Source organism: Ranitomeya variabilis, chromosome 4, assembly GCF_051348905.1.
Source record: "Ranitomeya variabilis isolate aRanVar5 chromosome 4, aRanVar5.hap1, whole genome shotgun sequence".
NCBI classification, from domain to species: Eukaryota; Metazoa; Chordata; class Amphibia; order Anura; family Dendrobatidae; genus Ranitomeya; species Ranitomeya variabilis.
Genome location: NC_135235.1, coordinates 77,223,978 through 77,236,477, shown reverse-complemented (window position 1 = coordinate 77,236,477; position 12,500 = coordinate 77,223,978). Strand labels below are relative to the sequence as shown.

Here is a 12,500-nt window from a genome sequence, read left to right as displayed (position 1 = left end):
ATTTGTATGAGGTCTATGTAGGTGTGATGTCATCAGTAGTAATGAGTGTTCAGTGCTAAATGCCGAACATGGAAGTCCGGTGCAATGTTCGGAGTTCCAGGGGGAAGTCTGCTGCAGACAAAGATAGAGAAAAGGGGAGAAGGAGAGAGAGAAAATTTTCCAGGCTAAAGTTCAAGTCACCATTCTTTTATATGAGGTCCGTGTTCTGGTTCAAGGTCGGATACAGTTCTGGTACCAGAACCGAACTTTGAAATATAGTCCAGGTCTGGTACAAGAAACCAAACTTCCACGTGTCCACTCATTCCTAGTCATCAGTACTATTTGGCTTCCTATGAATCGCACCGTACAAACCCTGGAAGGGGAGGACTAACACACCAACATGTCTAATGACCTAAACATTGAAATTCTGAATTTGTATTTATTTTTTTTGCTCACTTATATGGCGCTATTAATTCCACAGCACTTTACATACATTATCATCACTGTCCTCGATGGGGCTCACAATCTAGATTCCCTATTATTATATACCGTATTTGGAATATGGGAGGAAACCAGAGAACCCGGAGCAAACACATGGAGGACATACAAACTCGAATTGTTACATTACGATTGTCAGTGGGTTGTTTTGCAAACCGTGGCCTAAAGCTACATAACAGTGGCAACAAAAATAGCACTGCTGTATTCTTCAACTCAAGACAAGCATACAAGTCTTTAGTCTTTTATGTAACAAGCTACCTGCAACTTTTTTTTATTTTTTTTAAGCCAAGTCATAACTTTAAAATAGTCACATAAAAGTCACAAACGTTGGGCAACAAGTGTCACTGTGGAGCTCATTCATTCTGGAGTGTGTCATTATTTTCTACTAATATTTTGTATATTAGAAAAGCACCCAAATAATTTACTGTTACAGATCATATGGCGTACTCAGATTTCCTTCGGCGTGGCTCTCTATTTTTTCTATTTCTTTCTGTTCTTCGCTGTTTAGTTCTTACCCCAAAATTTCATTTTTTTATAGTTGCAATGTATGAACAATAGCCATTTTTTATTTTTTAAATGACATTTGTTCGTTACATTAATTCCTCATCACTGATATAAATTACTGCAAAGACCAAACCAAAAAAAGTAATAACCCGGCACGTGTGACTATATGCTCCCTCTGTTCACTCCGTCTGATATAAGACTGTCATCCAGTGAAAAAAAGCGCGACCTACAGAAACCCACAACTGATATTTACATTTATTAGAAATTGTGTAATGTTATGGGATAATGTTTACTTTATTCTGGAAAACATTTGCTCAGTGTTTGTGATATAGAATCTTCTCTATGAGTCTGCTGATTTTCAGTAATGAGTTTTCACACTTTCATCTTCATTCGTGAACTTTAAATTCAGACAAAAGGTCAACTGCCAATTATGGTGATAGTGGGATTCTGCGCGCTTCTCCCATTACAACAGGTGGCAGGGGCGCGGAATAGAAATTCCCTGGAAATGCTCTAGCATTGTCTATAAATTCAATGTATCTTTCTCACAGCCGAACACTTTGATTTCAACTCTCTTTTTTTTTTTCTTGAATGAAACACTAAACATGAAAATATAACCGTTATCCGTGTACCTCAAAATAACAAAAAAATGTTTTTCCTCTTAGGGCTCATTAACACGCCAGATTTTCGCGTATGAATCCTATCTGTGTTTTTCACAGATAGTATCTGTGATAATCTGTGGGTCCATTCATATGGCCATGATGTTTCACGTGGAAATATGTCCAATTTAGATCCAAGGGACAGATCAAAATCAGCATTGCAAGTCAATGGATCCATGAAAAAAATTGGACTGCACTCGAATGACATCTGAGTGCAGTCCGATTTTCACAGACTGTCACGTCTGAATGTACCCTAAGGGTACGTGTCCACGGTCAGGATGGCTGGCGGCATCGCCGCTCGGCGCTAAGCCCCGCCCCCTTTCTGGGACGCGATGATGCCGTATGTGTTAACTGTACACATCCGGGATCATCGCACCCTCGCATAGGGCCCTGTGATATTACTTGCGGCGACGCAGCGTTGCCGCAGGTAGCACGGACATGCTGCGATCTGAAAAGATGCGCAGCATGTCCGGAGTCGCAGGGAAGTCGGATGCGTGTTTCCACGCATAGTGGACACGGGATTTCATAAAATCCCCTCCACTATGCTGGAACATCTGGACGCTGCGTGTTTGACGCTGCAGCTCTGCGCAGCGTCAAACAAGCAGCATTTACTGACCGTGGACACGTACCCTTACATTCTTACATGTAATATAAGACTCTTCAAGCGGATCAATGCTGTTCAGCGTCAATCTGGACAACTTGGCTCCTGCTCCTCCTTCTCTGAAATACTAATGTCAGCTCAGTTCTGATCACATCATAATATCATAGAGTTGAAATATTTGGTCAGGAAAAAAAATCTGAAGTTTGTAAAAAATAAAATGATGTCTTGTGATGCCTTTTTCTGATACTTGTGGCATTTTTCCTTTTCCTTTAGTGAATCTATGAAAGTTTTTTTTTTGCATAGTAAGCTGACTTTTTATTGATATATTGAGCTACATACATTTTAATCACATTTTATTGTATTATTTTAGGGAGGCGTGGTGACTGCTCCCCCCAAAAAATGCAATTTTGGCATTTTTTTTTTTTTTCTATTTATGGCATATGCCAAGTGGGTAAATTGATTTTATATCTTGATCATTTTTATAAATCTGAATTTATGGATATGGAAATACCAAATATGTTTTTTTTTATAATTTCTTTATCATTAATGGGGAAGAATGAGTGGATGCTTCTATTTTTTCATATATATTTTTTTTCTTTTTACATTTTTTTTACTTTATTGTTTAATTCTCTTAGGGGATTTGAACCTGTGATTGTCTAATTGCCCATGCTAAATACTGTACCATAGAATGGCAGTATATAGGTCAAATCATTTCAAGCTCAGCCTGTGGTGTAGTTTCACTGGATAGCCAAAATTGCAGTGAAACAGGGGCTTTTAGGAGATCCCCAGCTGTCATGGTAACCCCTGCGATCATGTAAAAATTTTTACAGCAGCATGTAAATGGTTAACAGCAGCATTCAGAGCTTCGCTCCAGCCACTGCTGTTAGTGATAAATAATGGTGACTGTCTCACACAGATGGCCTTACTGTTGTGTATCTGGCTGTGTTTTTACCGCCCCTATGTGGCATTAAGAAAGCTGTGTTATTACCGCCCCATTGAGAAACGCCTCGGACCACTGCCTGATGTGAAATGGCAAAAGCAGCCCTGACTGTTCTTTACTCGCCCTCTTCAAGTCCAGGTCTCTATGTCACTGCTTCCAGAGTCTATTATTGTCTGCAGTGCTGATGTCATATCAAATGCTGCAGCCAGTCACTGTACTCAAGAGCAGCAGGTGCTGTCTGCTTCAGCAGAGCCGCGGAGTTTACTGTTTGGTTGCAGCGCTGCAGACAGTAACAAACAATGGTGGCAGTGGCAGAGACTCAGCTCTAAACCTAGGGACGGTGGTGAGTAAAGTAGTTTTGCTTTTTTAAAATAAACTGCATCTAGGGACAGGAGTTTTTCGGAAAATGGAAAATCCCTTTAAGTCTTGGGTGGCCTTTGTGCTAGTCCAGCCATTAACAGGTGTACTAAATTATCCCTTGATATTAAGCATTTGAAAGGAAAAAAAATTAAATTGTTTTTACACACAGACCTTTTGGCGTAAAGTTTACTTTATGTAATCTACTACAGGAACAACCTTGAATTCCCAAAAATCCCGAGCCACCAACAGAACTATTTTAGGAAGTTATTTGCTTAGCTTCTGTGAGAGCTTCCAGTTGGCGGTGCTTTTTCAGAAAATGTGCCAGTGTCCTATATTTGGACATCTGGAATAGAAAAATAAGCTGCCTTCACGTTCTAACCTCCGTGTGTGCCGGGAGACTGCAGAGCGTGCATCAGCTGAGGAGGTAGATAGGGTCTGAGCAATTATTTTATTGGTTTTATTTATTTTTATTTTGCAGTAGAAAGCTTAAATCAATATTTTGCGTACAAAACCAAAGCAAAACACGTTCTAAACAAGAGCCTGCTCTGAGATGAGTCAGAGTTTCAAGAATTTATATTAACTTCATTTCTGAAAAGATCAGCAAGCCATTAGTCATCGCAGCGTGACAACTTACATTTGCTTCTAAATGGACCTAAAAGTCTCCATTCACTATGCAGCCTTCTCCGCTGGTGATGAGAAATAGCCGAACTGTTACATTGCACAACTTGGAGTTTCTCATGGATTCATTTTCTGATAATTCAACATCATCATTTCTTCAATTCAGTCTACTCCAGTTTGTTGCTTTTCTTTCTCAGCAGATTGTAATGTTGGATAATTATTGTGCCCGTGGGGAGGTCTCCATTTTTTTTTGTGTTGTTTTATTGCTGAATATTACTTTTAGAATAACTATAAGAAGTGAACCTGGCAATGAACCTGAGTGTTTCTGCCTTGTCTTCTCCTGAGCATTCAAGTGCGGAGAACCTGCTATATGAGAGTGAGCAAAAAAGTACATTTAAAAAAATGTAGGGGTCAGCTTAACTTGTCAAGTATTTCAACTATGTTCTGCTGGAAAACTAATGAACAATATTGTGTAGGGCTGTGGGTAGAAATACACGGCTAGTGTCACTTTTATATGTTTATAATTGTGAGATTTTGTTTTTTTTTACTCACTGAAATCAATAGAGTCATCAAGCTGGCTAGACATGTGAGATAGCTATCCACCGAATGTTTGGACGGCAGACGGCTATCTCTCCTCGATGAGCGTTCTTGTGTTTTCAATGGGCAGAATCCTTTTAGCAGTGGTTTATCATACCAAAAAGCAAAGGATGAACATTGAATTTCCAACTGCCTGATGCTTCTTTCCCCTACACCATGTATTGGGGGACAGCTGGGAGGCCTCCATAGACACCGGATGGTCAACCGGTTTGATGTTCATCTAATGTGCACGGGGGCATTAAGGCTTCATTCCGATATCTGTTTTTTTTTTTACATACATGTTCTATCTATGATTTTCACAGACATAATATGTACCCGTTATACCCTATGGCCATGCAGCTGTGGAAAAATGAAGTGGTTTATCTGGGCTGCTGGCGAAGTTCCACTGAAGAAGTCTAGGACACCTAGTTCCATAGAAAAGGTCCAGGACACCTATTTCCGCATAGAAGGTCCTGGACACCTAGTTCTACATAAAAGGTTCTGGACACCTAGTTCTACATAAAAGGTCCTGGACACCTAGTTCTACATGAAAGGTCCTGGACAGCTAGTTCTACATGAAAGGTCCTGGACACCTAGTTCTACATAAAAGGTCCTGGACACCTAGTTCTACATAAAAGGTCCTGGACACCTAGTTCTACATAAAAGGTCCTGGACACCTAGTTCCACATGAAAGGTCCTGGACACCTAGTTCCATATAAAAGGTCTTGGACACCTAGTTCTACGTAAAAGGTCCTGAACACCTAGTTCTACGTAAAAGGTCCTGGACACCTAGTTCTACATAAAAGGTCCTGGACACCTAGTTCCATGGAAAAGGTCCAGGACACCTAGTTCCACGTAAAAGGTCCAGGACACCTAGTTCCACGTAAAAGGTCCAGGACACCTAGTTCCACGTAAAAGGTCCAGGACACCTAGTTCCACGTAAAACGTCCAGGACACCTAGTTCCACGGAAAAGGTCCAGGACACCTAGTTCCACGGAAAAGGTCCAGGACACCTAGTTCCACGGAAAAGGTCCAGGACACCTAGTTCCACGGAAAAGGTCCAGGACACCTAGTTCCACGGAAAAGGTCCAGGACACCTAGTTCCACGGAAAAGGTCAGGGACACCTACCTCCACGTACAATTTTCAGAACACCTAGTTCCATGGAACAGGTCCTGGACACCTAGTTTCACATAAAAGGTCCAGGACACCTAGTTCCACGGAAAACGTCCAGGACACCTAGTTCCACGGAAAAGGTCCAGGACACCTAGTTCCACGTAAAAGGTTCAGGACACCTAGTTCCATGGAAAAAGTCCAGGACACCTAGTTCCACGGAAAAGGTCCAGGACACCTAGTTCCTTGTAAAAGGTTCAGGACACCTAGTTCCACGGAAAAGGTTCAGGACACCTAGTTTCACAGAAAAGGTTCACGACACCTTATGGCCATGTTCATATGTCCATAAAACTCACCCATACTGGTGCTATCCATTTTTTACCATTTACTTAATAAGAGAAGCTCAGAATTTTTTTTTCTTTCTTTACTGTTGATCTTATGACATAGTTCCCATATTAAACCATACAATTGATGTCTGTTTGCCGAGACACCGGCAATACCTTTGTTTGACTCTGTTACACTTAGCATTAATACACCTAAGACACTTTTTTGAATGATTTCTTTAAAATGAGCACTGGAAGCCAAGTATTACGGTATGTTTGTAACGTCCTAGTTGCAGCTATGCAGTAATACATATTATGTTGTTGTGATGAAATTTCGTCATTTAAAAGTAGATTCATGTCACAATAGACAGAATTAGAGCTTAAACCAGTTTTTTTTTAAATAATTTGTATTAAAGAAGTTGGCCTTTACATTTTGATTTTTATTGATGGCCTGTCCTTAGGCTAGGCCATCAATATCTGACCGGTGGGGGTGCGACATTCAGCACCATCGCCAAACAGCTGTTATGGCGGCTGGACGCTGTCGGACGCTGCCAGAACACAGCAGTTCTGTCATTTCTATAGTGGCCACAGCCAACTACGGCAGATTCACCCCCTATTCAAACCTGCAGTACCCGGCTGCGGTCACTATCGTCTTTACGGAGCTGCAGCATCCGAGAACTTCCATTAATCAAATATCTAAGGCTAGGGTCACTCCGGCCCATATTCTCTCAGCCTTAAAAATGGGCTAATTATGCTAATCGCACTGTGATGAAACTCTGATTAGCTTTTGATCAGAGTGTGATCATATTGTGATCTGATTGTTTCAGATGAGGAGAAGATAGAAAAAATTTCTCCTTCTCCATTCTGTTAGTCTGTGGAAGTCAGACTGCATTCAGATGTCATCCGAGTGCAGTCTGGTGGTTTCCACGGACTCATCAATTTGCATGGCTGAGTGCCATCTGATAATCAGATCCAACTCGTGCATGCTGCAATTTTTATTTTTCATCAGACCGACTCAGTCCGAGGAAAATATCGGACATGTGAGCGGCCCCAGATTAATATTAGCTTGAGTCAGATCGTACTTGGACTGATAATACAGTCATGTGCACGAGCCCTAAGGATAGGCCGTCATTAAGAAAGCGCTGGCCAACCTCTTTAAAGATATTTATTGTATGCATTTTGAAAAAACCTCTGTTGAAGTGTGTCCCATACAGTGTCCTCCATTATAATAATTTACTAGTGGCTGTTGCCTACATTCCAGACTAACACACATGTCTATACATTTCCCCATAAATCTGGCAGCTTTGGCAAATTTGCCAGTTTACTTGATTATCTACAGCTTCATATATATTTCTTTTAAAAGCCATAATTAGGCAAGATCTCAATGGAAGGATGTCTCCTTTATCACCTAGGTTTTCCCTTGTTTGCCTGCCTCAGCGGCGTTTATTCATTCCATTCCATTTGTGTTTGTTTTCTTTGCTCAAACAAAAGAAAAACAGATTTTATTGTCAAACTCAACCTTTACAGGTCAAATCAAAGCTGCTGAATGATTTGTCCTGTGCTACAAGCCTTTATTATCAAAAAATGCAAAGAAGCCTCTGCTGATGGTCATTGTTCCTTTTGGAATTGTTCGAGGGAGCGATGGATAGTATGTGTGCTACATTGTTTGTGTTTAATTGTTTTTGTTACATTTGTTAAATAATATCATATTAAGAGGGTTATCTAGTTAGAAAACCCATGTTTATGTAATATTAGAGAATTGTGTTCCCCATCTCAGGATCCCTATCTCTCCATCACAGCGGAGAGTGGCTACAGAGAGAACCTCTTGCTTTGGAGGAGGACCTGTCCTGTATGAATGCCGTTCATATGAATGGGCGCTGAATAATGATAAATTGTTCCTGTGTTGGTGCGTTGAACATTTAATGCCCGGTTTTCACAGAAATTCTAGTTGATGACAGGAGTCCCATCTGGGGAACATTTTGTCAAGAGCTTATTGTCAAAGGATCATTTTACTAAATAGGGATTATCCAAAATGTAAAATCCCTTTACGTCAAGGTGGTAAAAATTCTACTTTATTCTTCAATACTGATGATCCATAATTTGCCCAACATAAGTTGTCCCTTTTCTCTCCCACAATAATTCACATATGAAGTCTGGTTAAGCAGCAGTTTGTGGGATCTATCGTTGCTTAACTAGGCTGATTTACTATAGGGCAGCACGGTGGCTCAGTGGTTAGCTTTACATCGCTGGGGTCCTGGGTTCAAATTCCACCAAGGACAACATCTGCAAGCAGATTCTGTGTTCTCCCCATCTTTGTGTGGGTTTCCTCCGGGTTCTCCAGTTTCCTCCCACATTCCAAAGACATACTGATAGGGAATCTAGATTGTGAGCCCCAATGGGGACAGTGATGACGTTGTTATGATGACTATATAAGCTATGCATAATTAATACATGATTCCTGCATTTTGCAAAACCGCCGCTGTGAGAGCCGTACTATCGGCCATATTGCTTTTCATCCAGCTTTACCAGTAACAGCCCGTGTGACTATTTCTTTTTCTCTTTGTACAGGATGAAGTAATCGCAGTTTCAGAAAAAGTAATTGTCAAACTTGAAGACTTAACAAAATGGGCACAATCGGATTATTCAAAATGGAGGTGTGGACTCCGGGCTTTACCCCTAAAACTGAAAGAGCAGGGAAAAAATGGCCACAAAGAATGTATTTTGAAATACAGACAATCCATACTGAATAGCGGTCTGAACTTCAAGGATGTCTTCAAAGAAAAGACAGAACTGGGTAACTATTGTCTTCTGAGATCTGTCAGTGTTCTGCGATGACTTTTTATATGTGTTTTCCCAGCCAGGTATAATTTGTTTGTTGGGTCACCTTGATTGCCCTGGCTGCATTTGTGATAAAGGCAATCGTATTATTTTGTGTCAACTGTATGTTTACATTCCAGTCGTATTTTCTGGGCACACCGTTTATTAAAACATCGTAAAGCCTTTGCTAAATGAATAAACTTCATGATTTACTTGGTGTTAAAATTCTGTTTCTGAGCTGTAACATGCGTTTGTGTGACCTCCTGGTAGAGTCTGTACATCATTTTCCTGTTTGTGATGTGAACAGAGTCAAGCACAGCTCTGCACGTAGTGGGCGGGGCTCAGCTCTGTGCACTAAATGGTGATGTCATTAGGGGCGTGGCCTGTGACCCTTTACCATTGAGGGACAGCTGATGGTTGCAGGGAGCTGTAGAGGCAGTGCAGTACAAAGAAAAACAGCAAGAGTATTTACTAGTTACTTTATCCAGATGTGGTGGTGCTGGGCTTTCCAAAATGCTAGATGACATTATAATAAATGAATCCATTATCTGACTCTTTGATCCCCTACCGTGCAAAGATCATGTGTGGAGCAAGTGTCAGCACCTGTAACATATTTTACTGTAGGAGAGTCTCAAGCACCTAGTAAGTAACGTGATCTAGAATGTTTGGAGGGAGAAACAATGCGGGTGGCAATTTATCCCTCTTGAGACTGTATAGGAGTCTCAGGATGGTGCCCTATTGAACGGAAACTGAGGGTTGGAGTGAGAGCTGTGGGATATATAAAGCTCTGGCAGAGAAGGAAAATCTAGGAAAATCATAGTCGACTATAGTGGCACAGAGAGAGAGAGAGAGAGAGAGAGAGCTGGCAGGAGATTCATGATGTAAGACCACAAATATGGCTGCAGCCGGCTGAAAGGGAAGTGGAAAAAGTGACCCAAAAGGCGCCCATTAAATCCCTTAAACATTTTTTTTGTAATGTTTTTAAAAAAGTTGTGAAAGATTAGAAATAAAGCTATGCCTGCTTTCTGTTGGTGCTGATTAGCTCTGTTGAGTAAAGTGAGACTGCACTACAATGCACACAACCCAGGGAGAAGAGTAGTGGTCTGTAGGAAGAAACAAGCCTTTGTTTTTTTAACCCCTTTTATGTGAGCTATAGGGGCAAACCCTTGGTCATAGTGGGCTGCCGGTTTCCCTGCGACGGCTGCCACAAGGGTAATGCAGTGTTAAATGCAGTCAGTTAAAAATGGCTGGCCGTGTGATTTGTGACTGGCATATGTGCAGAAAGAGTTCATTAGCCTCGATCTGCTCTGACCCGTAGAGGGCGCTCCTGTGCAGGGTAGCCCCTCTATGATGACCGTATGCCCTTCCTTTTAATATTTGGTTGTTTTTTGTGACACTGCTGCTTCTATGTAATGTTCAGATTCGGCTCTGTGGATGGAAGAATGGATTTCAGGATATTGGTATAGAAAGCTGTGCACAGTTGTGTATGATTAGTACCTGCAATGTTTCTTCTAATCAGGCAGATTGAAGGAGTAAAATCTTTCCATTCTCACGATCATTGTACTGCTCGAGAGTTCTCAGTTTGACGTGTTCTGTCCTCTTTTTGTCTACGGTGAGTATGTTCTGTCCTGAAATTACTGGGGCTGTTAGGGTATATATAGTTTTGCTGCATGTATAGAATCAGATATTGCAATGCCAGAAGTGATTCTGCTGAATATAGCATCTCCAGCCCAGAAATGATCATCCAGCTGAATAAAGCATCACTCAGCAAATGTGGAGAAGGAAAAGGCCTCTTATAGAAATGGATGACATATTTGTCTATCATCTAGTTGAGCAGTTTTGTGATTTCCATACTTATTTTTTCACTGATTTCAGTAGTCATCATTGTCTTATGAAATGTGGTTAAAGGGTTTGTCCCGCTCATTCAGATTTTTATTTTCTTTACCAAAAGCTTTTTTTTTTTAACCGACTTCAACTCGCGACTTGATGGATGAACTATAGTAAGATTTACCGTGTCTTGTGCAAGCCTAGATAGGTCCACCACCATTATATTGATAGTCTCAAGCCATCAGGTTGCTGGTCTTCCTCTTCGCCTTGTTCTCTCTACTCTTCCAATCATGATGTCCTTTTCCAGTAGCTGTTACAATGTAATATTTTGTTGGTTCCTTTCTATTCTTCTGGCCATTATGTCCTTCTCCAGTGATCGCTCTCGATGTGTCCAAGTCGTAGCTTGGTGATCCTTGCTTCGAGTGACATGTCTGGCTTGATATTTTCCAAAATTGATTTGTTTGTTCCTCTTGCCATCCATGGTATTGATAACGTCCTTCTCCATCAACACATTTTGAAGGCGTCGATTCTTCTGTCTCGTTTCTTTATCATCCAGGTTATACGTTTCACAACCATATGTTGCTACAGAAAAGACCAGACAATGTACTAGTTGTGTCTTTATTGCTAGTGAAATGTTCCTCCATTTGAAGAGCTTATCCAGTGACTTCATTGTTGATTTGCCCATAGCTATTCTCCTATTCACTTCCGGTGTCGTCGCTGTAACCATAAAATAAGCCAAACTTAAGTAATTCCAAACCTCCTAACTCTGACTCCAGCAATGGCGATCCGAAAGAACGGTGATTGGTTGCAGAGTAAACATGTCATGTCAACATGTCACTGCTAGTGTTGAGCGATACCGTCCGATACTTGAAAGTATCGGTATCGGAAAGTATCGGCCGATACCGGCAAAGTATCGGATCCAATCCGATACCGATACCCGATACCAATACAAGTCAATGGGACTCAAGTATCGGACGGTATCCCTGATGGTTCCCAGGGTCTGAAGGAGAGGAAACTCTCCTTCAGGCCCTGGGATCCATATTAATGTGTAAAAGAAAGAATTAAAATAAAAAATATTGCTATACTCACCTCTCCGACGCAGCCTGGACCTCACCGAGGGAACCGGCAGCGTTGTTTGCTTAAAATTTGCGCGTTTACTTCCTTACGTGAAGTCCCGGCTTGTGATTGGTCGCGTGCCGCCCATGTGGCCGCGACGCGACCAATCACAGCAAGCCGTGACGTAATTTCAGGTCCTTCAGGATTTTAAAATGACGTTCCGGCTTTGTGATTGGTCGCGTCGCGGTCACATGGGCGACGCGACCAATCACAAGCCGTGACGTCACGGGAGGCTGGACACGCGCGCATTTTAAAATGCGCGCGTGTCCTGCCTCACGTGACGTCCCGGCTTGTGATTGGTCGCGTCGCCCATGTGGCCGCGACGCGGCCAATCACAAGCCAGAACGTAATTTTAAAATCCTGAAGGACCTAAAATTACGTCACGGCTTGCTGTGATTGGTCGCGTCGCGGCCACATGGGCGACGCGACCAATCACAAGCCGGGACGTCACGGGAGGCAGGACACGCGCGCATTTTAAAATGCGCGCGTGTCCAGCCTCCCGTGACGTCACGGCTTGTGATTGGTCGCGTCGCCCATGTGACCGCGACGCGACCAGTCACAAAGCCGGAACGTA

General features: G+C 41.9%; 1 protein-coding gene across 1 annotated transcript in view; it reads left to right on the top strand.

Moving 5' to 3' along the window:
* Positions 1-12,500, top strand: part of ARID5B (AT-rich interaction domain 5B) — a 350,123-nt gene that overhangs the window by 76,059 nt on the left and 261,564 nt on the right. Inside the window, exon 3 of the mRNA XM_077258777.1 lies at positions 8,735-8,960. Within this exon, the coding sequence (XP_077114892.1) occupies positions 8,735-8,960 (226 nt within the window). The remainder of the gene's footprint in view (positions 1-8,734; positions 8,961-12,500) is intronic.